Source organism: Aphelocoma coerulescens, chromosome 21 (assembly GCF_041296385.1).
Source record: "Aphelocoma coerulescens isolate FSJ_1873_10779 chromosome 21, UR_Acoe_1.0, whole genome shotgun sequence".
Taxonomy (NCBI): Eukaryota; Metazoa; Chordata; class Aves; order Passeriformes; family Corvidae; genus Aphelocoma; species Aphelocoma coerulescens.
In genome coordinates, this window is record NC_091034.1 from 2,349,963 (window position 1) to 2,377,713 (window position 27,751).

Here is a 27,751-nt window from a genome sequence, read left to right on the forward strand (position 1 = left end):
GACCTCCAGTGTATCCCTGCCCCTTGGTACAGTGTCTCCTACCTGCTGAGGGTTCAGGAGGCTCAGCCAGTGTGTGTTACCAGCCCTGTTTTGCGGGTCAAACACCTGCTCTTTTCCTCCACCTGCCTTTCCCAACTCAGTTTTATTTGTGGTGCTGCATGTCCAGCTGTGAAACACCGTGGCTTTGGTGGCTGCACTGTAAAGGCCATCCAGTGTTCCGGCAGCGGGGGAACTTCAGAATGCGACACCCAACGCCTCTGCTCAGTCCTTCCGAGAGCAGCAAAGGCTGCGGACACGGGCGGCTGCACCCCGGGGGACAGAAGCCACAGATTGTGCCGCACGAAGGATAAAGCTCCGAGGTGGTGAGGAAGAGGAGCAGCAGACAGAACCGGGCTAATCCTGCCCGCTGCCTCCTCCCAGACCTTGTGGGCACAGCTGAGCCCCTCGTGCTGCCCGGCGCCGGAGCTGTGCCCGCCCGGACGGGGGAGCGAGGCTGCTGCCGCTGCCAGGTGAGGGCTGAGCCAGTCTCCAGTGCCACCTGCCGGCAAAGCGCCCCGGACACTGTCCTGCGCTGGGGCACGGACAGCTGAGCAGCCCGGAGCTGGGGGGCCTGGACGCACGAGCAAACCCGGAGAGCTCAGGGGTGATGCTCCGTAAAATTCTGTCCATAACACACTCACCTCCCCAAGACCTTTTATCATCATCCTTTCCATCCAGACCCTTTAAAATCCCAGATTGCCAGAAAAATTCCTGAATGCCCCATGTCCACCCCCACGGGCTGGGCTGGGGGCTGCAGGCAACCCACCCACGCAGGTGCAATGCTGGGTTGTCACCTGCCCCGGGGCCAGGGGTGTCCTTGGGCTCCTCAGCTTTAATTCCTCTGGACATCCCTGGGTCCACAGCTCTGCCATTGATCAGGAGCAGTCTGGGAGGGCTCGGCTGTGCTCTGGGACGTGTCGGTTCTGTGCTGGGGTTTGGAGGCTGTAATGGGGGTGTCCTCCACACCCCATCATGGCATCCAGTTGCCCACGCTCACCCGCCCCACCTTGTCACAAGCTTTGACAATCTTCTGTGGGTATTTCTGTCACCACCACCCCAAAAAAATGTCCAAGAGAGGTTGGTGTCCCCAGACCCTGCCACTGTCAGGACTCTCCAGTACAGCACCATCTCCAGCATGTCCCTACACACCACCAGTACCCCATGGCCCAAATTTTCCCACTATGTCATTTGTCCTACCCCCTGCTAAAGGCTGAGCTGCTTCTCCATGTTTTCCTAACCCTGGGCTGGGACCCTTTGGGTGTCTCTGGAGGGAGATCCTCGGCCTGGTCTGCAGCAGGAACTGCATGGCTTGTCTGGCTCTGCTCACCAGTAATGACATGCTAATAATCCTGGGCTGCATCCAAGGGGGCAAGAACCAGTGCCCTGGGTATGTGAGCATTATTTGGGAGGAAAAAGGTAAATCCAAGACAGAAAGAGACCAATAGTGCGAAGAGCTGTCATTTATTGTGCAAGAATGGCAGCAATGTGCTTCGAGCACCAGTTTGGGAGCAAAGAGTTTCCAGGGGAGTCCTCAGCTCCACAGGGTCTGCAGAGGTGGGCTGCAGACACAGCTCAGTGGGCTAAGCCTCCGGGAAGATGAGGAAGCCAGAGAAGATGCTGTCAGACCCTTCCAGCCCCACTAGGGAGTTCTTCTCTGTTGGCTCCAGCCAGACAGACTCGTTCATGGCCATCTTGAGGACCACGCCACCCGTGGTCACCTGGAAACTGCTGTGCACGAAGTCACAGAAGGTCACCACCCTGTCACCCCTGCTGCCACCCCGGCCCTTTTTGATGTTGAGGCACAGGTTGCCCCGGGAGGTGACGTGGTAGGTGAAGTAGTAGATGCCGGGCACGCTGCAGGTGAAGCGGCCGTAGCGGTTCTCGTAGTGCCCGTTCTCGTTGGTGATGATGCGGTCGAAGCGGACAGGCTGCTCCCGGCGGGGGTAGGAGCTGATGCTCCTGGCAGCGGAGAACGCAGACTTGAAGGTGACCTTGTAGTCACCAGGCTCCCCCATGGGGCCAGGCGCTCCCCTGCTACCTGGTAAGCCAGTTTGACCTGGGGGGCCCATGGGACCGAACTTCCCAGGATGCCCCGGTAGTCCTGGGTCTCCCTTCTCCCCTCTCTCTGCTCCACCCTGGCCAGGAGGTCCTAGGAAGGAGAAGGAAGAGTTGTTGTGGTCACAGCCAAGCCCCACTTGTCTGCAGAGGGACCACAGGCAAGGAAACCTGTGCTGGGTGTGGGTCAGTGGACACCCCTGCTGAACAGGTGTGACAGACCTTGCTGTCATCCCCCTCCTTCCCCAGGTTCCTTGGGATGCTCCTTCACCCCCACCTGACCTCAAAGAACTGGTGGAAATGGGTTGCTTTCCCAGGCCCATGTGCCTGGCACTCTTTCCCCGCTCTTGGCATTCACAAGACAATGTTTTACCCACCTGCAGCCTCTTCCTTACCTTGCTCACCCTTTGGGCCATTCTCCCCATCCCTGCCATCGCTGCCAGGCTGCCCTGGCAATCCTGGGATGCCTGGGACGGTGCCGTAGGTCCTGCAGAGCGTGGCACTGGCAAGCTGCCCTCCAGCCAGGCAGATCAGCATGGCCCACATGGTCCACATCTGTGGGATCACGGAATGGTGTCGGGGGGCTGTCCTGGGTGGTGGGAGGGCTGGGGAAGGCACTCTGTGCTGCTCTGAAAAATGGTGACTGCAAGCATGTCTGGGTAGTACCATCAGGGAGGGAAAACAAAAGACCAGAAGTCTTGGGCAAGGCAAGGCTTGTCAGTCTCTCGTCATTCTTAAATGCCCAGTTTACAAGTGCCCACAGCTTCAGCCATGTGAGTATTTGGGACGTATGTGAGTATTATCAGATCTCAGAGATCTGATATCCAGTGTGGCCGTGCTGCTCCCCTGGGGCAGAAATTTCCCATCCCATCTCAGGACCACACTTGCAGGGTAAAATCTTTCCCCCACCAGAGCAGTTTTGTCATCTGCAAGGGAATGGCTCTTGCCTTCCACCAGCATGTCTGAGGGACAGCACTAGTCCTTAAAAATGGCAATGAGCCCCCAAACCTCCATCCCACAGGCTCCCCCTGTGTCCTGTCCCACAGCTGCTCCATCCCAGAGGCATTTCTGTATCTAACAAGCCTTACTGGGACAGTCATCTGGGCTTCCATCCCTGGGGACTCACCTTCTTCCTGCCCTCCCTGCCCAACTCCTTCCCCCAGATCCTGGTGTGGGTGCATGTGGACAAGCACTGGGCATTTGGGGGCTGTATCTGGACATCACATCACCCAGCCACAACTCCCCTACCTCAGGTGGATTTTCCCAGTGCTGAAGCTCTGGTGCCAGCAGGACAAAAGGTTGGTGAGTTGGATTCTCCAGCCACAGCTGCTCTGATTTGGGTGCAGCAGGTATAAGGACTGATCCACTGGCTCCCAGCCCAGGGCCATCGGAAGACAAGAGCTTCTCAGAGCAGGAGAGCACCCCCAGGGCACCGTTCAGACTGATGCACCTTTCAGTCCCCGATCACCCTTCTGGAACTCTGCCATCTCTACTTCTATGTTTTCCTTCTTCCAGGTGGAGCAGGCGGGGTCAGGGTCCCATCAGGTACCTCCACCACCCCCAGCCCAGCACCTCCACCCCCCGTTTCTCTTCTGCCCCAGGCCACAGGGAAGGGCCAGCAATGCAGGTGACTGTCACCCTGCTGGAGCTGGGCTCCCTACGTGCTCCTGCCTGCGGGGGAAAGCTTGGGCTCAGTCTTGCTCTCTTACCTTGGGCTCCTTGTTGCTCCGGTGGGGAGATGGAGCAGGACACACCAGCGTCCTGCTCGGAAATGCCCGCGAGGAGAAGCAGAAGTTTTCTGCAAGGGTTATTGTGAAAGGATCTGGGACACATCCCCTTTTTATCTTTAGCTCCTGCCCTTTTTCTGTGGCAGTTTCATATCCTCCACGGATGCTGTTGTCAGCTGAGCAGAACAAGCCATCCCCAAATAGCACCCCAAGCCCCTCCAGCCACGGCTCTGCCCTGCAGGGTCCTGCTCAGGGGTGCTTGCTATGGGGAATGCTGTTGGGAGCTCCAGACGAGTTTGGGGTAACCCACCAGGGCTGCAGAATTGTGCATGCACTCAGCCAGCACCCCTCAGGCTGCTCCACACACTTCCAGCTCTGCAGGCCCAGGGGCTACTGCAGGGTCTCAGCATCCATCACCTTGAGTCCCTGCCCCTGACTCTCCTGAATGGGAAATGATTTTACCCTGTGGGAAAAGCATTCCCAGTCCTGCTCTGGCTACTGCCTTGTGGAGGCGAAGCACAGGATGTTCAGAGAGGTGACCTCCTGTTCCACCCTGAAGTGTGTGACATCAGGAGAAATCCCTGTTGGGTTTTGGTGGGCTCTTCAGCCTCCACAACCATGAGCTTCTTTAGTCTGGCTCAGGAAGGCCAGAGTGCTTTCCCTGCCCCATCCTGGTAAGAACCCCGGGGACATCCCAGCCATGGTGCCGGAGTTTCCTTTGCAGTCTGTGCCCCCGTGGAGCTGGATTGCTTTGGAGGGAAGGGGAGTATCAGGGCCCTGCTTGGAGGAGTCTTGGTGCCATCCTGGTAGGTGTGGTGTGGGGGCATGAGGACCATCCAGTTCCTGCAGCAGCCAGGGGTCCCACCCCCCATGCAAAGCCGGCTGTGGGTGGGGTGTGATGGTCTCTGATGCTGAGCACGGCCCAGCCAGTGAGGCTCAGGGACACACTGATGCCACGCAGATGGCCAGATGTCACATGCACGTGTGCACACCACAGAGAGGTGGGACATTGAGGAAAGAACACACTGCACCAGGTGCACTGGGGAAGGTTTTATTGACACTTTCCAGAGCCAGGTCATGGCAAAGGGGTTGCTGCAGCCTGTGCCAGGACACCTGGCTGAACCTGGGGCAGCCCAGGTGGGGAGGGGAGAAACACAGAGAGACCTCTGAGGTAATGTGGGGTTATCAAGGGGGATGCACATGGCAGTGCCAGCAGGACCAGGAGCTCAGCACCATCACTCTGGATGCAGATGCATCCAGATGTGCCTGTTCCCCCTGTGCAGCAGCTACCAGTGCTCAGCCCCCAGACCCTGGGGGTGGGTCTGGCTGCTGGCATTGACCCCCTCCCTGCAGAGAAACTGGGAACATCAGGAAGAGCCCAGCAGTGAGCAGTGTGTTCAGGGCAGGTAGAAGCAGTCGGGGTGCTGGGGTGGGCTCTGCTGATCCTCTAGTCCGGGAAGAGCAGGAACCCTGAGAAGATGCTGTCGGAGTTGGCGATGCCCACCATGCCGTTGTAGTCATTCACTCCCAGCCAGACCTCATCCGCAGCAGCCAGGTGGAGCAGCGTCCCCCCCGAGCTGACCTGCATGGTGTTGGTCTTGTGGTCGCAGAAGCTGGCCATCCTCCTCTGGTTCTTGTGCAGGATGACGCAGAGGTTGGCTGTGTGGGAGCTGTGGAAGACGAAGTAGTAGACCCCGGGGAGCCTGCAGGTGAACTTGCCCGTGGTGGTGTCGTAGTCGTGGTTGGCGTTGGTGATGACGGTGTTGAAAACCACGGGGACGTTCTTCAAGGGGTACTGGCTGGTCTGCCTCGTCACTGAGAACGCTGACTGGTGCTTCTGTTTGGAGCTGCCTGGCATTCCTGGGGGCCCGGCTATGCCCACAGTCCCAGGGATTCCCCTTGGACCAGGGGCCCCAGGGGGGCCAGGCTTGCCTGGAGGTCCAGGGAAGCCTGGTTCCCCTTTCATGCCCTTGGGCCCTAGCTGTGTAGAAGAAGCTGAGATACCTGTGGGGTGGTGAGGGGTGAAAGGGAGTCAGTGTCAATGGCAGGGTGTGGGGAGAGGCTTCTCTAGCCCCTTCCCTTGGGCAGGAGAGTGCTGCTGCCTCTCTCCACCTGACCACAGAGGATGCTCTCCACAGCCTGCAAACCAAGGCAGACCAGCCATGGAGGACTCAGTGTCCCCCTGCAACAGCCCATGTGGTTTCCCTTCTTGCTCACTCACCTGGCTCCCCTTTGGCTCCCTTCAGCCCATCCCGGCCATCCCTGCCTGGTATACCCGGCATGCCTGGCAGTCCTGGAGCTCCATAGCAGCTGTGAGGGTCTTTTGCAGTCACAGCAGAGCCCAGATTCAGGAGGAGGAGGGTGAGAGCCAGACAGAGCTGCTCCCAGAATCTCTTTTCCATTTTGGTGTTCTGTAGCACAGAAAGAGAAAGAAAGTTCTGGAGTGAGGGGCCAGGGCAGGGCGGCTTCCAGGACATGGAGAAAAGGAGACTGGATGCAGCAGGAACACCTGGCTGCCATGGGTGTGTCCTCAATGTCCCACCCATTCCCACTGCAGGGCAGTGGGGAGGTGGATATGTGGAGATGGGCCCCGGGCTCATCTCCAACCCCAGGGCAGCCCCTGATGGCACAGGGTGGTTGGACTTACAGTCTGGATGGAGCCATGAGGTCTGTGGTACCCATGGCCAGCCCCAAGCCCATGATCAGCCCCAGCCCTCCGAGTCCAGTGTCCCCAAACTCTGGAGATGCACATGCCACTGCAGACCGTCACCCCGTGCTGCACTGAGGCTGGAGCTCCTGGCACACAGCTTCCTCCTCCTCCAGCAGCAGCCTGACTGTCCTGGCTCTGTCCATCAGGAGCAACCCTTCCATCAGCTGGTGCAGTCTGTCTCCATAACATGGAGCCTGTGTGCAGCTTGATGGTGCCTCTGTCTCCTTCCTCTCCTCCTCCCCTCCTCTCCCATCCACGTCCTCCTCCCACTCTCCCCCTCTCCAGCACCGTGCCATGCTGCTGGACCCCCAGTCCCACCCCCGAGACACGGGCAGTGCAGCATCTCTTACCTTTGCTGGGGACCAGGGCAGGGAATCCGTGCTGCTGGTCCCGCTGGCTGCGTGGTCACTGCCAGCACAGCGCGGTGGGGCGGCTCCCTGACACCCTCGCAGAGGAAGTCACAGAGTTAGGAAAGGGCAAAGGGCCCTTGGGAACACAGAACCCCCAGCTGTTCCCACCCAAATTTCACATCCTCCCGCCCGATGGTTTCTGCTGAGCCAGCGCTTTCTTGGCTGTCCAGCGAAACCTGTACTGGTGCCACTGCAACAGAAAGGGCTGGAAGGAGAGAGGTAGGACACAGCTCAAAGAGATGCGGCACAACCCCCCAAGCCACTGCAGGGAGTAGCCCCCCCCCCAAATCCCCTGCTTTGCCTCTAACTTCCCTTGGTTCTGAGCAGAAGGGCAGCTTGGGAGCAGAGCCTCGGGCCAACTCCAGCAGGATGGAGATGCCTGTGGCACGGAAGGGCTGCTGCAAGGTCACTGCCTGGCTCTGATGGAAGATGCTGCACCCCTAAATGGGACTGGAGAATGTTTCCCCTTGAGAGGTTCTGATCTGCACCTTTCCCCATGCCCCACCAGCTCTGCTGGGTGCTGGACTCGGTGAGGCCCCGAGGTCCCTCACTGGGGTGTTGCTCCTCACAGGTGACCAAGCCTCCTCCTCGCTGCTCCAGGAACAGGGATATTTGAGTGCCCAGCGTTTGTGGAGCAGCTCCCCTGAGGAGCAGTCCCAGGGTATGGCATCTGATGTTTCCTGACCAGCCCAGCCTGCTGTACCTCCCTCTCATGTCACCCCAACAGCTCACAGCTGGTGGAACCTCACAGCTCCACCACCATCACACCACAACCCCATCAGTGCCCCATTGTCCCTGTCCCTCCTTGCTGTAATGCCAGAGAACCACAGCTGCCTTTTGTCTTCTTGGGAGAGTTTGGGTGCCAGCACGGGACCATGTGGGTGAGGTGCAGCATCTGCTGCCTGTGTTTTCCCCTCCAGGACAGCTGCCCTGGGCTCGGCAGAGAAGGACACACATAGCCCTGTCCCGGAGGTTTCTTATTCCTCCCTGGAAGTGTCAGCTCTGATTGGACACTCCATTCCCTCCTGTCCTTCTGCCTTTGAAGGACAAGCTGGAATCATTTCTCTCCCTGGGAAGCTTGGGAAGGGGTCCAGGATATTGATGGTTTGGGGAAGATGCATGAGTAGAAAAGAAAACCCAAGGAGCAGTGGTAGGAGAAGCATTTATTTATACTGATGGGGAGGATGTGACAGGACGTGTCCCTGTGCCAGGAAGGCTTTTGCAGTGGTTAGTGGGGCAGAAGCAGTGGCAGGCAGTGATTTTCCCACTCAGGAGCAAAGACCCACAGCTGATGACAGCTGGGAGTGGAGCTTGAATGCCCAGGAGGAGAAAGGGATGAGAGTCCACAGCCTCCAGGACAGTGCGGGAAGGCTCAGCGTGGTGGTGACTGCTGCAGTGGTGACCCACAGCTTGGCCAGTTGTGACATTGGCGGAAGCACAGGACGCATCAATTTGGGACCATCCCCATGTGCTGTGGCACTAAAGCATCCCACACACCCACAGGGGAACAGCCAGGCAGGCAGACACCCCACAATGCTGTGGGAGTCCCTCAGGCTGTCTCTGGGGACACCAGGAACCCACTGAAGACGCTGTCGGCCTCAGAGCCACTGTAAATGGAGCTGCCCCGGGCAGGGTCGGTGGTCAGGGACACCTGGTCACCCACGGCCAGGCTGAGCACGCTGCTGCCCGAGTTCACCTGCAGGATGCCGTGGCTGTTGTTGTCGCAGAAGCTGACCACGCGCAGCCTGTTCTTGGTGATGCTCAGACACAGGTCGCCGCTGGACACCACCTGGTAGGCGAAGTAGTAGAGCCCGGGAATGCTGCAGGTGAACTTCCCGGTCCGGGGGCTGTAGGAGTTCTCCTGGTTGGTGATGATCCTGTCAAACACCACCGTCGTGCCTGTGCGCGGGGGTGACAACCTGGAGGCGGAGAAGGCAGGACGCGGGTGCTCCAAAATATCACCAGCTGTCCCTTTTTGTCCCGGCATCCCTGGCGGCCCTGGCACTCCCCTAGGGCCAGGTAGGCCAGGTGCGCCAACCATGCCTGGGAAGCCAGGAAGCCCTGGTTCGCCTGTATCCCCTTTGGGTCCCTTGGTGCCTGTGCTTGATGCTGGTCTCCCTGGGGACAAGTGGGGAAGAGATGGAGTTCATGCACATCTGGCATCTCCTGAGCTGCTCCCACAGCCCAGAATGCTCCTGTAAGAGGCTTCCAGGCCCCCTGCACCCAACATCCCTGGCTTCCTCTTACCTGGCTCTCCCACATCACCCTTCTGCCCTGGCCTCCCATCACGGCCAGGGGCTCCAGGGGAGCCATTCTTGCCATCCGGTGCCTTACACACTCCATCCTCCAGCAGGGCCATGCCCAGCACTGCTGCCAGGGCGCTGGCTGCCAGCAAAAATCCGGGTTGCATCCTGCCTCCTGCAGCACAGGGATGAATTGGGGATGGAGGCAAACACACAGATGAACCTTAGTCACAGATATGCAGGTGCCCTCATCAGATGCATGCACAGATCTACTGCATTGTCCAGTATGAGTAAGCAGACACCTCATGCAGTGGTGGAAATAACTTGCTGGAAGAGTTTTGAGACTGTTTCCTCGTGTGATCTGAAATCACTGATGTCACTGAAAACCTCTGGCATGCTCATGGCAGAGCTGTGGGATTGAAAAGCCCAGGATGTGGAGCATGACACAAACCCTTTGCTACATGTCCTGGGCATGAGTGGGGGCACCTGATATGCCTGTAGAGGAAGTTTATTCCAGTCTTGGGGCAGAAGCACTGCTGTGGGGGGCAGTGGTCCCATGGGATAGAGAGCACAAGGGAGGAAAGGATGCAAAGACACACAACAGGGATAAACAGGAAAGGGCAAAACAGCAAATGGGATCAGAACCTCCAAGACGCAGAGCTGGGAGAGAGGACACCGACCTATCCCAGAACCTGAGGTTCTCAGCCTGGGACAAGCCTGCAGAGCCCAGTGATGTCCACAACCACAGAACAAGGACAGATTCCTGCAGCTCCCTATCTTCTCCCCTGCCATCATCTTCTCCCTGTTTTCCTACTTTGAACCCTTGTGGAGGGGGCAGTGAAGAAAGAAGGAGGACAGGGAGCAAGGACTGGAAAGCGGTGGCAGGAGAGGAGAGTGTCCCCAGCTGTTAGTGGCGACTTACCTCGGTGCAGGGGCTGAAGACAGAGCAGTGTGAGCAGCAGCTCGGTTTGCTGGAAGCTCTTCTCTGGGAGTAGGGAGGAAGAGGAGAGGGGTGGGAAGGATGAACTTGCATGCGCTGTGATTTGCCTGGCTGGAGAAGGGATGTAATGAGTTTCGCTTTCTCTCTACAGGAAAGAAACTTGTTCCCCTTTCCACGCCTGACTCTGGCTTTACTGGAAACAGCCTGGTCAGCAAGAGTGCAGGACTGCTGGGTGCCCAGCGTGGCCCAGCAGCACAGTCCCCACAGCTGGTGGTGACTGGGCACAAAGCAACATGACTGCAGGACACCCACAGGCTGCTGAGATGGCAGGAGGGGACAGAGATGGGAGCACCAGGTGTCACAGCCACCCAAGGGATGCTTGGGGCAGCCCAGGGATCACCCTTGGAGGTTTCTGCTCTGGGTGATGGGTGGTGTGTGTCTGTCACTGGCACCCAGCTTTGTCATGGTGCTGCTGGGTGCTGACCCCTCCAGGTGCCCACCTTGGCACTGCACTCTGATGGAGCAGGGTCCAGCAAAGGGATCATCAGTGCCTGTGTGGTTCAGCTGGGCCTTGATTATTTAGGTTGAATATCAGGGAAAAGTTCATCCCCCAGAGGCTGCTGGGCACTGCCCAGGCTCCCCAGGGAATGGGCACGGCCCCGAGGCTGCCAGAGCTCCAGGAACATTTGAACAATGCTCTGAGGCACAGGATGGGACTGCTGGGGTGTCTGTACAGGGCCAGGAGTGGGACAGATGATCCCTGGGGGTTTCTTCCAACTCAGCATAGTCCATGGTCCAATGATCTCCTTCCCGCTGCCCTGCTTCAGGGCTTTGGGCACCTGGTGTCTGTAGTAGAGTGGGAAAAGATGAGGGTGTCTGGCACTGACGATGCTCTCAGTCCCCTTTGGGTGACTGTGCCTTGCACCAGCCAGATCTGGGCAATCCCAGGAGCTGGGTGTGGCCTCGAGATCTGCCAAGTGAAACACCAGCACCTCCTATCGCTGAGTGCAGGGAGTGGGTCCAGGGGTGCACATTAAGCTCTGCTAAAAAAGAGCCCCAAAACGCCACCAGTCCCCAAATCCCATCACATCAGGGATGGGAGGTGCCACAGTGACTCCAGCAGGTGGACATCCTTGGGACCCTGGGGACCAGCCAGGTCACCCCATGGGGGACACAGCGGGCAGTGAGGAGGAGCCTTCTCATCCATATCCCCTGGAGTGTCCTTTCAGGAGTCGTGTGACAGCTGCCCTGACCTTCATGAGGAAGAGGCCCCAGAGCTGGAGCTGGGGCTCAGGGGAGGATATCCAAGGAAAGAGGGCAGTAAGCAGGCCTGGGATTAGGGTGACTCCAAAATCAAGGGGGGTTGGCAAGCCCCCTATCCCTCCTGCCTTCTGCTTCCTGCATTCCCAAGGCAGGCGTTGCATCCTCAAGGCAGGTGTTGCATCATTTCCAAAACAGCTGAAAAAGGTGATGACCAAAACTCAGTCCAGAGACCTTTGCCAACAGAGATCTGTCACTCAGTTCGTCTTTAATTCATTGACTAGATGCTCACTTCATGTAACATATTACACATTTTTAATCAAAATGTCACCCCATAATAAATCAGATGCCCAGAAGAAATGTGGTTTTATTTTATCAGCAGAGTACCCCTATCAACCTGACCTGTAACAGTGTCAAGACAAGATGACAGGTGAGTTTAAAGAACCTACCTTCCACCAAACAGCGCTTCTGGACAGTAATTGTATTTCTGTCCTATTGCCCTTTCTTAATATACAGCTCAAATGAGACCACTCCATCATTTCATCCAGCATTGACTGATGGCTGTGTCCTCATGCTCTGTGTCCTTTGTCTTCTGCTGTCCCCTTAACCCCATTTAAATGTTGAATTACAGGGGCTGGCTGGGGGTTTCCAGCATCTCCTGGAAGCTGGTGTTGGCCTGGGTGTTCCCTCCTCCAGGTCTGTGAGATTTCTGAGAAGTGTTTATCCCCACTCACTTGACTTCCAGAGTTGCTGTGGTCAAGCCAAGCCTTCCTCTCCCATCCTCTGAGCACCTCTCCTCCTCTGGATCTGCAGCTGGGACATCCCAGACTGGTTTGAGTTAGAAGGGACCTTAAAGCTCTTCTTGTTCCACCCCTGCCACGGGCAGGGACACTTTCCACGCCCAGCCTGGCCTTGGACACTTCCAGGGATGGGGCAGACACAGCTTCTCTGGGCCACCTGTGCCAGGGCCCTCCCCTCTCACAGGGAAGGATTTGTCCCCACCATCCCCTCTGACCCTCCCCTCCGGCAGTGGGAAGCTACTTCCAGTGACAGCCGTGGCTCCAGAGGTGCCGGCGGCAGGGAGCCAGGCACGAGCACCGCACGGCGCCATGCCGGAGGTTTCTGCAGACCGCAGCTGCCAGCACAAACACGTCCCCGTACCGGCACCGGCGGTCCCGCCCCGGGCAGCGCCGGCAGCGGGCAACGAACGCGGCCGGCCCGGAGCGAGGGGCCGCGCCGCGAGATGGCGCTGCTGCCTCAGCAGCGCGGTGCCGCCCGCCCGCCCCGCTCTGCCCTGCCCTGCCCCGCTCTGCTCTGCTCTGCCCCGCTCTGCCCTGCCCCGCTCTGCTCTGCCCTGCCCTGCTCTGCCCTGCCCTGCTCCGCTCTGCTCTGCTCTGCCCTGCTCTGCTCTGCCCTGCTCTGCTCTGCCCTGCCCTGCTCTGCCCTGCTCTGCTCTGCCCTGCTCTGCTCTGCTCTGCCCCGCTCTGCCCTGCCCCGCTCTGCTCTGCCCTGCCCTGCTCTGCCCTGCCCTGCTCCGCTCTGCTCTGCTCTGCCCTGCTCTGCCCTGCTCTGCTCTGCTCTGCTCTGCCCTGCCCCGCCCCGCTCTGCTCTGCTCTGCCCTGCTCTGCTCTGCCCTGCCCCGCTCTGCCCCGCTCTGCCCTGCTCTGCCCCGCTCTGCCCTGCCCTGCCCCGCTCTGCTCTGCCCTGCTCCGCTCTGCTCTGCCCTGCTCCGCTCTGCTCTGCCCTGCTCTGCTCTGCCCTGCCCCGCTCTGCTCTGCTCTGCTCTGCTCTGCTCTGCTCTGCCCTGCCCCGCTCTGCCCCGCTCTGCCCTGCTCTGCCCCGCTCTGCCCTGCCCTGCCCCGCTCTGCTCTGCCCTGCTCCGCTCTGCTCTGCCCTGCTCCGCTCTGCTCTGCCCTGCTCTGCTCTGCCCTGCCCCGCTCTGCCCTGCCCTGCTCTGCTCTGCTCTGCCCTGCCCCGCTCTGCTCTGCTCTGCTCTGCCCTGCCCCGCTCTGCTCTGCCCCGCTCTGCCCTGCCCTGCCCCGCTCTGCCCTGCCCTGCCCTGCTCTGCTCTGCCCTGCTCTGCTCTGCCCTGCCCTGCCCTGCCCTGCCCTGCCCCGCTCTGCCCTGCCCCACTCTGCTCTGCTCTGCCCTGCCCCGCTCTGCCCTGCCCTGCTCTGCCCTGCTCTGCTCTGCCCTGCCCTGCCCTGCTCTGCTCTGCCCCGCTCTGCCCCGCTCTGCCCTGCCCTGCCGTGCCCTGCCCTGCTCTGCCCTGCCCTGCCCTGCCCTGCTCTGCCCTGCCCTGCCCTGCTCTGCCCTGCCCTGCCCTGCTCTGCCCTGCCCTGCTCTGCCCTGCCCTGCCCCGCTCTGCCCCGCTCTGCCCTGCCCTGCCCTGCCCTGCCCTGCTCTGCCCTGCCCCGCTCTGCTCTGCCCTGCCCTGCTTTGCCCTGCCCTGCCCTGCTCTGCCCTGCCCTGCCCTGCCCTGCCCTGCCCTGTGAGCGCGGGCACGGGGTGACCCCGGCGTCCCCAGGGGTCACGGCGTGTCCAGCTGCAGAGCGCCCACTCGGACACCTGTGCCGGCACCCTGCACGTGAGAGCCGGGACAGCCCATCTCCCCAGTGGCCCCAAACACCCCCTCCCCGGGCTGGGGCAGTTCGGCCCTCCCTGAGACTGCGGGACAAGAGGGGTTCGCTCGGCGAGGACCAGGCCGTGGCGGAGGTGCGGGGGCTCTTACAGCCCTGCCGGGTTCTCCCTGTGGGGCAGGTCCAGGTGCCCTCCAGCAGCACCGCGGGCAGGCTGAGCATGGAGCAGGAGCTGGGACAATGCAGGGGACCCCTAGATGGCATGGAGTGGGGCCAGGCCCAATGCAGAGGTTACCTGGAATAGCCAGAGGATGTAGATGATCTGCGGAGCCCCAGGTGTCACAAAATCATCCCCAAAGAGGACGGTGCCTTGGTATTTGGGGAATCCGAACACTCAGGTGAGCATCCACATGATTTAGGGCACCTGTTATGGCCTCTTGGCTCTGCTGCACACCCAGGAACTCTGCTACAGATGACTTTTACCCCGAGCACCCCTCCTCCTTTCAGCATGGGCCATGGGGCAGCTCCTTCACCTCTGGCTGCCCTCCCAGCTTGGGGTGCCAGGTGAGACGGGACAGTGCCCTCCCAGCCCTGCAGCCCTTCATGGAAAGGAAGTGACCCCTGCACAGCCTCCCACGTCCCCAGTGCCTGCAGGCACACACAAGCTGCTGACAGCAGACAACAGGGAGAGATGCTGCTGCGCTGCCTTCCCTGCTGGGGATCCCCGGGGTGCCGAGCCTGACAGGCAGGAGCTGCCAGAGGAGGATAAATCAGACAGCTGGCACTTACCTGTCACTGAACGGGAGGCAGTGATGGAGATCAGTGGTGCTGGCAGGTACCACACACCCCTCTGCTGCCAGTCACCAGCATCCCAGTCGGCCACCTGCACCCACTGGGAGGTGAGGACTGCTCACAGCATCCACCTTTCTGCAGCCACTGGTGGCTTAATGGTGCCTGAATAACCACCCAGATGGATGTTGCAGCTGTTGAGCTGGGCTGTCCCAAATAGAATCAGGGAATCACGGAAGCATAAAGTTTGGAAAAGCCCTCTAAGGTCCTGGAGTCTAAACATTAACCCACCACTGCCAGGTCCATCACTGAACCATGCCCCAAAAGTGCCACATCCACATGTCCCTTAAATCCCTCCAGGGAGGTGACAACACCACTGCCCGGGGCAGCCTGTGCCAGTGCCTGACAGCCCTTTCAGTGAAGGAATTTTCCCTAATATTGAACCTAAACATCCCCTGGCACAACTTGAGGCTTTTTCCTCTTGTCCTGTCACTTGTTTCCTGGGAGAAGAAACTCACCCCCACATGGATCCATCCTCCTGTCAGGGTCTTGTGGAGAAAGATGGTGCCCTGGAAGGATTTAGTGAGATGCCAGGTGAAAACCGGGCTGCAAAGCCACTTGCCACACTGTGTAACACTGGGTGGCACACTGCCACACGCCTGAAACACTTTAATTGCTGTCCCAGGGGATGTGTTCCTATGACGGATGCTTGCACAGAGCAGGTGTGAGGAATAAACACAGGTATGTGGTTTAAGAGCCAGGATTTCAGGCTCCAGCCCTTGCTGGCTGTCTCCTGTCATTGATGCACATCTCTGTTGGCTCATGGGACGAGAGGAGATAGATGAGTGCTGAGCAGCCCTGGGCAATGTTGGGAAAGCTTGTCTCATCCCTCTTTCTCTTGTTCCCTGTTAAGGATGTCAGGGCTTGTCATTATTCGTCATCTATTGGTTAATTTGGCTGATTGTTCCCCATTCTTTAATGTATCCGTTATTTATTTATTCTCTGGTGTAACAAGCAGTTCCAGATTGATCACTTTGGCATGTAAATGAGCTGCTCTAGTGCTTGTCACTGAAATTTGTAGATTGGGGGAGTTTGCAATCAAACACAGCCGGAATCTAAATTACAGCATTTCAGGCAATAATAGCAGGGAGAAGACAGGAAGGATGTGCCATAAATAAGATGGTATCAGAGCAGGGTGCCCTGAGCTGTGCTGACAACACGCCTGGAGCCCCAGGGCGAGCAGCAGGAGTCCCTGCCCTGCACATCCGAGCTGTCCTGGCAGGGCTGGCTCATTCCACAGGGAAGAAGGGCAAACAGAGGAAGCAAAAGGCTTTTGGGAATGGTAGGGCCTGGCTGGGAACCAAGAGCTGCTCACACTGGTCTCTGAAGAGCCAGAAAGTGTTCACAGGACTATGGGCTGAAGGGAGCCTCTGGACTCTTGCATAGGATACCGATTTGGTTGCCACCATGGATCATGTTTGGTGTCTTCCCACCCCCATCAAAAGTCAGTGGATGCATCCAGGATGAGATTCTGTCCTTCCCAAGGACAGAGATCCCCATCACTCCAGTGACCTGTCTTGGAGCTGGACCACACTCAGGTGAAGAAACGTTTCCTGATGTCCATCCCAAATCTGTGAAGGTGCCCTGTGTGCTCACCATCCCTAGTTATGTCATTTGGCATCACTGAGGCGTGTTTAGCTCTCTTTCCTTGCAATTGCTCCCAAGCAGCTGCAGCAGAGATCACCCTCCCCTTCCCCTGGCTGACAGTGAGGTGGCCTCCCCACTGCTGATCATAAGGAGGAACAATTTCCCTTGCCTTGGCCACAATCCCCCCAGTGCAGCAGTTTGGCTCATCTGTTCTTTGTTCACATTCAGCCTGGTGTTCACCACCCCAGCCCCTTCCCTACTCCAGCAGTGAGTCCTGAGCCTGTTCGCCTGTTGCGATAAGGAGCGAAGCAGATTCCCCAGGCAGGTGCAAAGGAGAGCCGCTTTCTTGCAAAAACCCGGCCTTTTTAAGCACTTAGCCGGTTATCTGTTTACAGAGTTTTAAAGCACAACAAACATAACCAACCACAACAGTGTGAGCACACGATGGTCATGCAGTGTTTTTCTACCCTTAATTCCGCTGTGTCTCTTTCCCACAGTCCTTTTCTGCTTAGCCAAAGTAACAGGCCTGAACCATGATTTTACAAAGGCAACAAGGCCTTCATGCAACATTCACCCCTTGAGGAGAGTCCATGGTATCTTCTAAACACCCCTAAAGGCTTAAAAATAGCTTGAAGAGCCATTTTTACAAGGCAACAACAACAAAAAAATCCCAGTTCTTGTCCTTCCTTTCCCTCTTGGCTTTGTCAGGAAAAATAATCCACAAACACCAGAGGTTTATGTCCAAAAAGGAGACAGAGGAGTCCCGTTACTTTATTTGAATAAAGAGGGAGGCCATGGCACATTCCCCTGGCATCTCTCAAATTGCTAGAGGACGCAGCCTCCTTTTTATCCTAATTTCCCAGCCACATTTCCCTCTCTCTTTCCCCATTGGCTGAGGTACTTGAGAGGTACAGACTTCCCAAAACGCCTAAGACTCCCTGCTAATGTATAACCCCCCTTTATTTTAATTCTTATGGAATTTATGGTTCTTCCCATTGTTTCTTTCATCTCTCAATATCCAATTTCATTTATCAGCAGACCTGTAGTTTATTTGTAAAGAGAAATTTCTTTCTTTCCATTCATCAATCAGTGGAATCCTTCCCATTGTTTCTTTTATCTCTCAGTGCTAGTTTTATCTACCAGCAGGCCCACAGCTTGTTTGTAAAGATGAGTCCCTCATTCCTTTCAGCTTTATGCTACAGCTTCAGGAGATGAGGCTCGGAGAGACAGCCTGGACATGGTGGGATTCCCTTCAAATCCCATGTGATGGCCACACTGGAGGGGAGGCACAGGGTGTCCCTCTCTGGGCTGTGTGTTTTGGTGCTTCAATTCTGGTTCTGTGGGGTTTGCACTCTTTGGGGCCATTAGGCCATGACAAGACCATCAGGAAGGGATGTTCTCATCCCAATGGATTGGGAACCATCAGGCACAGGTTTGTAGCAATGTTGTGCTTCCCCACTGGGCTGGGATGACCAACACAGATTCTTCCTGCACCCTGCACCCAGACAGATCCTGACAGCTACCGGAGCATCGTGCCCCCTTCCCAGACTTATCTCCATGCCATAACTTGCTTTCCCTGACATCAGGCCTTGAAAATGGAGTGCAAGTTTCCTGCAGGCAAGCATCAGTGTTAAGTGGGTCATGGCAGCTGGAGGTCTGTGCTGGCTGCAGCCGATTATACCTCATTTCTGTTAAAACTCACTTTCCACAGTGGCTGTTCTGGGAACTCAGCTTCCCTCTACCTGACCTTGGCTGCCGGATCGATGTGAGCTCCCAGGCTCACTTCTCACATCTGCCCAATTTGGAGGGCGGCCGATTGCTGCTCCTGAGGCTCTGATTGCCTCTGCCCATGGCCAGCGGGGCCCCGGCGTGTGCCTCAGGCTCCATCGGCCAAGCTGGCACTCAGCTTTCCCAGGGAATATCCCAGCAGCAGGGCCAAGCACAGCTGGGACGGACATTTCCAAGGCAGGGAGGTGTTCAGCCTGCACTAGGCTGGACACCACGATGCCTCCCCGTTCCTGTGCTCTGAGAGCTGGACACCTTGAGTGGAAGGAGTCCCTGCCCATGGCAGGGGGTTGGGCTGAGGTGGTCTTTAAGGTTGCTTCCAATCCAAGTCATTCTGGGATTTGACAATCCTGGTCAGATGAATGCAGACCTTCAGCAGCTCTGATTTTGGCAGCTCTCTGGCTCTGTTCCCCAAGCAGAGGGCAGCAGTACCTGTATCCTCAGTCCTGGGGTGGTCCACATGCATCCGACATCCTCTGAGGCACTTCCATCAGCTCAACAACCCCCTGCCCCCATGGGCACACCCCAACCTCTCTGCTCCTGCTGTGAGCTCACCGTCCCGCACCACCTCCACTGCTTCCGACAAGGACACGGCCCCTTCTCCGCTTGGACAGACACTTCCACTCGCAGTGGCATGAGCCATTCAGGATTCACTCCTGTCCACATCCTCTCCCATATGCAGAGGGCAAACCCATGTCCTTGCTGCCAACTCAGAAGCAAATCAATCAACACCTCAGAGGCCACTCCAGACCCTTTGCGTGGGGGCAATTTTGTGGCAGCCCCAGCACTGACTCCTTGGCCTGGAGTTATTCTTCACCTGGACTTTTAATTTCAGAGCTGCAATGAGGGATGAGAAGAATCCCAGCTTCTAATTAATTACTGACTTCCCCGTAATTGATGCAATTTACTGCCAGTGTGTCTGGTTTATTGCACTGTGGGGAAGGTCACTCTGAACACTGTTTTTCCAAACGCCCCAGTGAGTGGCCCAAAGTCCTGAAACAGGTCCACACTCCAGATCCTGAGGGACATTTGCACTGGTGGCAGAAGATAACAGATCCTGTGCCCTGTGTATGTCACTAGAGTGGGGAACCACAGAGCATCCTGGAAGGTGGCTGCCTCTGGACAGTGGGTCCTGGTCCTCTGGATATTGGGAAGGAATTGCTCCCTGTGAGGGTGGGGAGGCCCTGGCACAGGGTGCCCAGAGAAGCTGTGGCTGCCCCATCCCTGGCAGTGTCCCAGGCCAGGTTGGACAGGGCTTGGAGCAGCCTGGGACAGTGGAAGGTGTCCCTGCACATGGCAGGGGTGACACTGGATGGGCTTAAGGTCTTTCCAACCCAAACCAGTCTGGGATTCCATGATTCCATGATCTGATCTGGTGGACATAGAGGTCCCAGCATGAGGCCAAGCACAAGGTGATACATGCAGGACCCTACAGCTGGGCTTCATGCGGCATTTCACATGACAAAAAGAGTGCATTTTTATTGCCAGGTCAGATTCATCCCGTAACAGGACGTATTTGTTTGCATTAGCCTTCATGAGCAGGATTCAGGAGCCTTGGGATGGGCAGTGGGATCTCTAAGGAGCTCTAATCCTTCCAGTAATCCCTGTTTTTTTTCAATTTAATTTATTAGGAGAAGTCAAATGAAGCCTCTCATTTGCCACAATGGTGCAAGGAGATTACAGTTTGTGCCTCCCATTCTCGGTCCTGAGCTGGATGGATCTCCCTAATTCCCTAAAAGCCCATATTATTGGGGTCTGTGTCTCTTCTCAAGTGTCTCCTACACTGCTCTGATGTAGCACCCCCTGGGCAGAGCCACATCCTTGCTCTTGGAGCTGGATGTGCCTCGCCGGGGCTTAAGAGGGGATTTACTGAGCCTTTCAAATTGTCTCCCTCACTAATTAACGACTGGGTTTCAGGTTCAGAACATGCACTTAAATAAACTGCAAAAGTGCATTTCATTAATCTTAATTAATGATTTAAATACTTGGAAGCCTCTGCTCGGGCTCTGTGATTGATGGCAGCTCTGTCACCCTTCTTGGCATCCCTGACGAGGACCTGTCCCTTTGCCTGCTGCCTCCAGATCCAGGCTGGGCACCATTCTGGAAGGTTTTAGGTGCTTTATCAGAAAGTGAATGAGTGGCAATTCTTGTGCTAGACAGGACAACTCCCCTGAATTTAAACTCTGTGCCAAAAGCCAGGGCTGGTGGAAAACAGGCTTTGCAGACCACTAGAGGGAAGAACTTGGCTAAGTGGGCAAGAAATTGCACTTCAGGCCCCTGCAAAGCACCATGCACATCCCTGCAGGGCTTGGACAGCCCGGGGGACACAAAGAGTGTTCAGTGCCATCGCACCTGAGGTGGCACCAGGAGCATTTCCCAGTGCTGAGATGCTGAGGGAAGACCTTCCATCAGATGCACAAGTGGAGCTGTGCAGCTGCTCATGGAAACGTGAATTAAGGGGGGATGAGCCTCCTGCATTGCCAAAAAGCTGCTGCTGAGTCTGAACGTGGACGCTGCACCCTGCCTGCTCTCTGCCTGCTGGAGGAGCTGTGCCAAAGCGTCCCCCCATCCAGCTCCTGGGGCATTAGGGTAGAGATAACTATCAATTTAGAGACCAGAGGATGTGATAAAAGCTCGTTTGCACATCCACAAAGGCGCGAAGAGACAATAGCAGGAGGGGGAGCCCAAACACTACCCTGGGGCTACCCTGAGACTCCCCAAAGGAGAACCATCAGCCCATCAAATGTCCAGAAGCCGTGGGGAGCACAGGGTGCCGGGTGGGAATCCAGATTGAGGACTCCCGAGGAACAACCACCCTGTCCATGGCCCCTTCCAGAGCTCTCCCAGCAGCTGGGAACACACATCTTCAGCCTCACTACTGACAGACCTGGGGACAGGCAGCTGCAGCAGCCTCACGTCCCTCAGCTGCTGGATCCAGCACAATGTGCTCCCACTAACAAAAAACACTGAAGACAACAATTTAGTGACTAAGGATTGGGAATCAGCAAAGGAACTACCCATGCTTGTCTCTGCTGTGTCCCTGCTGCAGACCCTGAAGTGCTGCATCTCTGGGTGTGCAGACAGGAGGAGGAAAAAAGAACCTTTTTGGAAAGAAGACCAAGAAACTCTGCCCCGATGTTGCTCTTCCAGGAGATGAGCATCCTGCTGCTCCTCTGGGATGGCACCAGCTCAGTGCATGACACGCAAAGCCTCTCTCAGCATCCCAGTTACTCTGTGGGTTGGAGCTGGAGGTGAGACACCGCTGTCTGCAGAACTGCAGTGGTACCTGCCTGAGTTTTCACTGATACCTGGCTCCTCAGCAGCAAAGTTCTTATTCCCTCGCTGGCCAGACAAGAATCAGGAAGGGATGCTCCCTTGCTTTCAGGAACTCTGATAAAAATGTATTTTTAAAAGCTCCACTTCCCTGAGTGATGACATTAAGCATAATACTCAGTTTCTGCCTAAAAGAGGTGTATTTTTTTCCCATCTGGTGAAGGAAGAACCTCAAAAACATTATTAAAAGGCTACTGCCAGTTTAGACATCAAAAGCTGGGAGTGACAATCCAAAATCAATAATGGGTTTTTAATTCAGACCTGATCTGAAGCTGGAATAGGTTTGGGGCAGAGCACGTGGTTTACCAGCACCCCCAGGGTGACACTGAGAAGCCTTACTAAATTTCTGGGAGACTTAGGGACACTCGACTATGGATGTCATGTAGGGTGGCAGCATTCCCCTGGTGCCTCTGGGGTCCAGACGTGTCCTGAGCAGCAGCTGTGACCTTTTGTCAGCCCTGTCCTTCAGCTGGGTGGGGATGGGGACCTTTCCCTCATGCTGTGCCTCAGGGCACAGCCTGGGAACTCTGACAGCCTGGCCCCTGGGCTCTGCTGCAGCTCCTCACCCTTTATTAAATATCACACTTTGCTTCGGATGCTGATTAATTTCTAATCAAACCTGTTTGACAGTGGCTGTCTCCAAGCCCCCAGGGCTGCACTGCTGAGGATCCTGTGTCCCTGGCACCTCTGAGGTGGCATTTCTGCTGTGCCCGTGTGCCTCAGCTGTGCCCTCAGCAGAGCTATCAGACAGTCACAGAATGCCAGACTGGTTTGGGCTGGAGGCAAAATTAAAGCTCATCCCATTCCACCCCTGCCATGGGCAGGGACTCCTTCCACTATCCCAGGCTGCTCCAAGCCCCATCCAGCCTGGCCTGGGACACTGCCAGGGATCCAGGGGCAGCCACAGCTGCTCTGGGCACTCTGTGCCAGGGCCTCCCCACCCTCGCAGGGAACAATTCCTCCCCAGTATTTAATCTAAATTTACACTCTTGCTGCTTTCTCACCCAGCTCTACAGGGTGTCTGCAGGGTAGCAGCAGATGGGAACCATGACTGCAACGTGCAGGGGAAAGCTGGCCAGACTGCAGGCTGCAGGGAAGCACTCTGAGGTATCTGCCTTCACCAGACACCTCCCTTTTCATTACTGGTCATGGCAGATTTTCACTGCCCTGTGCTCTCAGGCGGCCCTGCTGTGTGCACCCACCAGAGCCCTGCAGGAAGGCTGCTGTCCTAAATGGTCCTTCATGGGATGGAACCATGAGAGGAACATGGGATCATCATGGATCAGGCTGTTCAGTCTGAAGAAGTGAAGGGAGACCTCAGAGCCCCTTCCAGGGCCTAAAGGGGCTCCAGGAGAGCTGGAGAGGGACTGGGAACAAGGCATGGAGGGACAGGACACAGGGAATGGCTTCCCACTGCCAGAGGGCAGGGATGGATGGGAGATTGGGAAGGAATTGTTCCCTGCGAGGGTGGGGAGGCCCCGGCACAGGATGCCCAGAGAAGCTGTGGCTGCCCCTGGATCCCTGGCAGTGTCCAAGGCCAGGCTGAACAGGGATTGGAGCAGCCTGGGACAGTGGAAGGTGTCCCTGCACATGGCAGGGGTGGGACTGGATGAGCTTTAAGCCCAAACCAGTCTGGGATTCTGTGATCCCTGCAAATGCAAGCTCTTCCCCCCAGTGTCCTGGAACCAGGCTCTGGGAGGAGGAGCTGCTGCTGCCAGATCGTGCTCAGGGGCTGCTTTTGGATCATATTGAGGACAGATAAATCATCTGCATGCAAAGTGCTTTCCTTGTGCACAGCTGGCTCACATGACAGATCCGGGAGTCAGGGAGCCAGGGAGGTTTTATTATACCTGAGATTAGAGAAGTGTCTGACAAGTGCTTACTGTGAGTCAGCCAGAAGTAAAGGACTCCTGTGTGAATGAGCAGCCACAGTGGGGAAAGGCACTGCTGGGACTGGCTTTCCCTGCAGACCCCAGGACTTGGCAGCACCAGGGAGCAGCTGGAGGATGAGGATGGTGCCCAGGACACCTGCACACTGCTCCCAGCCTGGATGGGCTGTGCTGGCAATGCTGTTTGGTGATGTGCACAACAGGGCTGTGTCCCCTCTCTGTGCCTGCTGCGTGGGCACTGAGGCACCTGCCTGCAGCCCCTTCCTGTCTCTCCCAAACCTCCTCACCTGGTGCCTGCACCCCTCCCTGCCTCCCTTCCCCACACAGTACCTCCTGTGACAGATGCAGACAACACCAGCCAGGGAGGAGAGCCAGCTCCAGCTGGGTGGAGGAGCTGGAAATAGCCTTTTGTTAACCATTTTTAGCAGTTCATTTGGAGATGTGTTTTGCCAGCAGAAACTTCAGCGTGCTGTTTATCCCTCTTAGGGGGAAGGCTGTTATTAGTGCAAAATGAATCAGCGTGGATGCGGCTCCTCAGCAGCTCTGAGCCGGGGATGCAGCAGGAGGGATGCAGCAAGCACAGAGAGAGCCTTCAAAGTGCCATTATTAATTCCTGCTCACATTCATTGGAAGAATACCTTCAATTGTGGCAAATTCGGCTGCTTTAGGCACTTGGTGCAAGGGGACAGAGGCTTGTGGGAAGGAGCTTAGTGAGTGCAGCTCCAGGCTTGGCCTGCACAGCCAGAGTGGAGTGGTACTGGTTTGACTGGGACCCTGGCAGGGATGGTGGCCTTTGCATCCCACAGTTTGCAGTTACTGGGCACAGAGGTGGAGTCATTGTGACCCTGTAGGCAGGGATGGCTCACGGACATGGATATTCACAGAACATCTCAGATCATCTCCTCCAGCCTTTTCAGCCTCCTTCAGCTCTCATTTCACGGATTGCAGCACATAAAAAAGGGTTGTTAAACACTGGCGTGCCCCCCAGCCCAGCCCCCCATCCTGTGGAGGCTGCATGGAGATTCCCACTCCATAGGTAGGGCTTCCTGGTACCATGGATGGATCCTGGCCCTGTGCTGACCCCAATCCCTTGTCCCTTGACTAAGGGACGAGTGCAGGGCACAGCAGGAAGGCTGCACATGTGTGATGGGAGCAGGCGGCGTGGGAGGAGCTGCGGCACCCAGACACGCAAACAGGATAAATACAGGTACAGAACGGACAGGCCCCTGCTCCCGTGCAGAGATATACCACTGACTGTTCTCTGGATTTGTCACTGACGGTTATAACTCAAAACAGAGTGAGCTTTTGTACTTTTAACACAAAATGTGCCCAGGGGAAATGTGCCCACGACCCTGAGCGTGTTTGGCGCAGGTATTTCGGCAGCTGACCCACAGCTTGTCTTCCTGCCTGATTCCAGACTGCTCTGCCAGCAAGCCTTGATGGACAGGCCTTGGAGAGAAAATTTAATGGCAACCCAGGGACACCAGCTTCCCGACACCGGAATTTGGAGAGGGGCAGGATTTTGGATAGTAGCAGCAGGGTGTCCATGCCCAATCTCTCCAGGCCAGCCCTGGACGGCACCTCCCATGTGCTCCATGCTTTGCTCTTTTTGCCTGGAGTATCACCCCAGCAGCAGGGGGGATGATCCAGCCTGGTCCCCCACTGCCAGCAGCAACACCAGCACTGCATAGGAAAAGGGAGCAGCTTCTGGAAGATTTCCCCAAGGGTTGGTTGAGTGACACCAGAGCTGTCACAGGGGAGGGACAGCTGATCCCAGCCAAGACCAGAGTGATGCAGCTAAGGAGGAAGGGAGGAGAAGAAGGAGGGAGTGGGAAACCTCCTGCATTCCACTGGGGCTTAAACCTGCAGCCCCATAGACACAGGGCTTTGGGAACGGGCATGGGCCCTGTGAGAGGGATCTCAAAGAGGAGGGAAGTTGGTCAGAAAGGCTCAGACCTGCAGCTGCAGCAGCACTGGGCACAAGGAGATGCTCTGGACCCAGCAGAGCCAGGCTGTGGGGATGACAAACCCGACAGCACAGGCTGATTGGAATATTTGCTTTGTTTTTCTGGCCTTTGCTGAGGTACTAATGAAGTGCTTTGAGGCACAGCAGCAGTGAAGGCGTCTCCTCAGCATGGCGGTGTCTGTTGGGGGGGCTGCTGCTGCGTGCTCAGTGTTGAGATCCATTATTTACAGCAGAGAGCCGAGTGCGCTCGGCTTCACAAGCGGCATTTCAACAGGGCCAGAGGCAAGGTCACACGTGGGGAGGGGAGGTCACACCTGTCCCAGGGGCTGTGTCCTGGAGAGCAGGGCCTGTGGAAGAGGACTGCAGGGCACAGCACCCATCACAAAGGTGCTGTTGGTGTGGCCACCAGGGCAAATGAGGAGCTGGTGTGAGCAAGAGGTGCCACAGAAGGGGGTGACCTCCCTGTCCTCATGTCTGACTGCGCTCCTGGAAAGATGTGATGTGGCCGATGGCTTTCTCAGTGTCCAGCAGAGGATGTTTCTGGTGCTGTGCTGGGCGCTGCAGGCAGATGGGCTGGTGAAAGTCAGGTATGAGTGACTTTGTTATAAAGACAGACCCTCCAGACCCGGGCATATTCCCTGAGGTGTCACTTAGACACCAGGTCCACAGAGGTGTGATCTGAGACCCGCTGCCCAGCTGTCCCACCACCACCAGCACCTCATCCACAGCACAGCCAGAGCAAAGAAGGTGCTCATTCATAAAATGGTATCGAAACACAGTCAGGAAGAGGCTCAAGGACCTGGAACTAAAATGTGCCCAGGGGAACAAAACATACCATGTAAATATGGATATTCTTATCTTCAGATCCATTTACTCCTACAAACCACTGTGTGCTACTCACCCACTGCCACAGGTGATGTGACCTTCTTCTTCTGACCCCACTACTCTTGCTCCACGTGCTGCCACCATAACAGTTCGAGGGGTACTGGGGCCCCCAGTAAAAGGAGGTTATCGAACTGTTGGAGAAAGAGAAAGGCCCGGAGAAAGGCCACAAAGATGTTCAGGGTCCTGGAGCCCCTCTGCTCTGGAGCCAGGCTGGGAGAGCTGGAGGTGCTCACCTGTACAAGAGAAGGCTCTAGGGAGACCTCAGAGCCCCTTCCAGAGACTAAAGGGACTCCAGGAGAGCTGGAGAGGGACTGGGAACAAGGCATGGAGGGACAGGACACAGGGAATGGCTTCCCACTGCCAGAGGGCAGGGATGGATGGGAGATTGGGAAGGAATTGTTCCCTGCGAGGGTGGGGAGGCCCTGGCACAGGGTGCCCAGAGCAGCTGTGGCTGCCCCTGGATCCCTGGCAGTGTCCAAGGCCAGGTTGGATGGGGCTTGGAGCAGCCTGGGACAGTGGAAGGTGTCCCTGCAAATGGCAGGGGGTGGGACTGGATGAGCTTTAAGGTCCTTTCAACCCAAACCAGTCTGGGATTCTGTGATTCCTGCTCCAGGTCAGAGCAGAGAGTGGACAGGATGGGTGAGGGAAAACCAAAGAGGCAAGAGCAAGGGCAGGGGACAGCATCACTTGATCCCCATGGCTGGATGGATGCAGGGATGCAGGCCATGCAGGGAAGCTCCTTCCTAACCCTTTATCTTGCCTGTGCAGCTGGAGGCCCCTTGCTGTGCTAGGTGCAGGGAAACCATCGATGTGGCTCTTTGGGCATGGAGCCAGCACTTAGGATCAGGATGTCACCTGCAGGGAGACGTGGGTGACACTGGTCAGTGACTGGGAAGCTCTGGCTTGGCCTGAGCGTTGGCTTGAGGCACCTGGAGCTGCAAGCACCTGTCCATACAGAGGTGGAGTCCCTCCTGTGCCACCAAGGAGGATCTGCATCCCTTCCCTCATGTGACACCCACGTGCAGGTCTCTCCTCTCTCTCCTGTTTCTTGCTGCCTGAGCTGTGCAGAGCTCCAGGTCTCTGTGCACGGGGATACAGCACAGCTCTGCTCCTGCACAAACTTTCATGGCGAGCTAATTCTGGAGTCACTAATTTAATGATGATTAATGACAGGTACACCACCTTTTCCTTCCTCCTTTTATCGATTGGGAAAAAAAAACTGGAGTAGAGCCGGATATTAATTAATTCTCTCAAGTGGAGGGGAAAGTAATCAGACTGAAATCAGATTGAATTTAGGACTTGTGGGTAAGCAGGAGGATGTGCTGTGATGGAAATGAGAGATGCCCCAGCCTGGCTGGGCTGGGAGGGACAAGGCTGCTGAGCAGATTCCCCTGGAAAGGTCTGGCAAAAGTGGATGTAAGGGACAGGTATCCAGGCTGGACCTACCCACCTGAGGCATGCAGCCAGACCCCACACTGGGCAGGAGTGGGGATG

General features: G+C 56.8%; 3 protein-coding genes across 6 annotated transcripts; all 3 read right to left on the reverse strand.

Annotated features, from left to right (window-relative positions):
* Window positions 1–1,484: 1,484 nt before the first annotated feature.
* Window positions 1,485–3,888, reverse strand: C1QB (complement C1q B chain). 4 transcript variants are annotated; one of them, XM_069034732.1, is made up of 3 exons: window positions 3,804–3,888; window positions 2,490–2,649; window positions 1,485–2,188 (listed from the first exon to the last, which is right to left on the reverse strand). In XM_069034732.1, exons 2-3 carry the CDS (start codon window positions 2,647–2,649, stop codon window positions 1,620–1,622), a joined length of 729 nt encoding a protein of 242 aa, XP_068890833.1. In that variant the 5' UTR covers window positions 3,804–3,888; the 3' UTR covers window positions 1,485–1,619. The 4 variants fall into 4 exon arrangements, with proteins under 4 accessions (XP_068890833.1, XP_068890834.1, XP_068890835.1 ...); XM_069034733.1 differs by having other exon boundaries at window positions 2,490–2,723; window positions 3,804–3,882; XM_069034734.1 differs by having other exon boundaries at window positions 2,490–2,737; window positions 3,804–3,863.
* Window positions 3,889–4,856: 968 nt separating this feature from the next.
* On the reverse strand, window positions 4,857–6,975 carry C1QC (complement C1q C chain). Its single transcript, XM_069034726.1, has 3 exons — window positions 6,882–6,975; window positions 6,043–6,232; window positions 4,857–5,825 (listed from the first exon to the last, which is right to left on the reverse strand). Exons 2-3 carry the CDS (start codon window positions 6,221–6,223, stop codon window positions 5,269–5,271), a joined length of 738 nt encoding a protein of 245 aa, XP_068890827.1. The 5' UTR covers window positions 6,224–6,232; window positions 6,882–6,975; the 3' UTR covers window positions 4,857–5,268.
* Window positions 6,976–8,086: 1,111 nt separating this feature from the next.
* C1QA (complement C1q A chain) lies at window positions 8,087–10,184 on the reverse strand. Its single transcript, XM_069034772.1, has 3 exons — window positions 10,107–10,184; window positions 9,189–9,359; window positions 8,087–9,059 (listed from the first exon to the last, which is right to left on the reverse strand). The coding sequence occupies exons 2-3, from the start codon at window positions 9,349–9,351 to the stop codon at window positions 8,491–8,493; spliced, it is 732 nt and encodes a 243-aa protein (XP_068890873.1). The 5' UTR covers window positions 9,352–9,359; window positions 10,107–10,184; the 3' UTR covers window positions 8,087–8,490.
* Window positions 10,185–27,751: the final 17,567 nt, after the last annotated feature.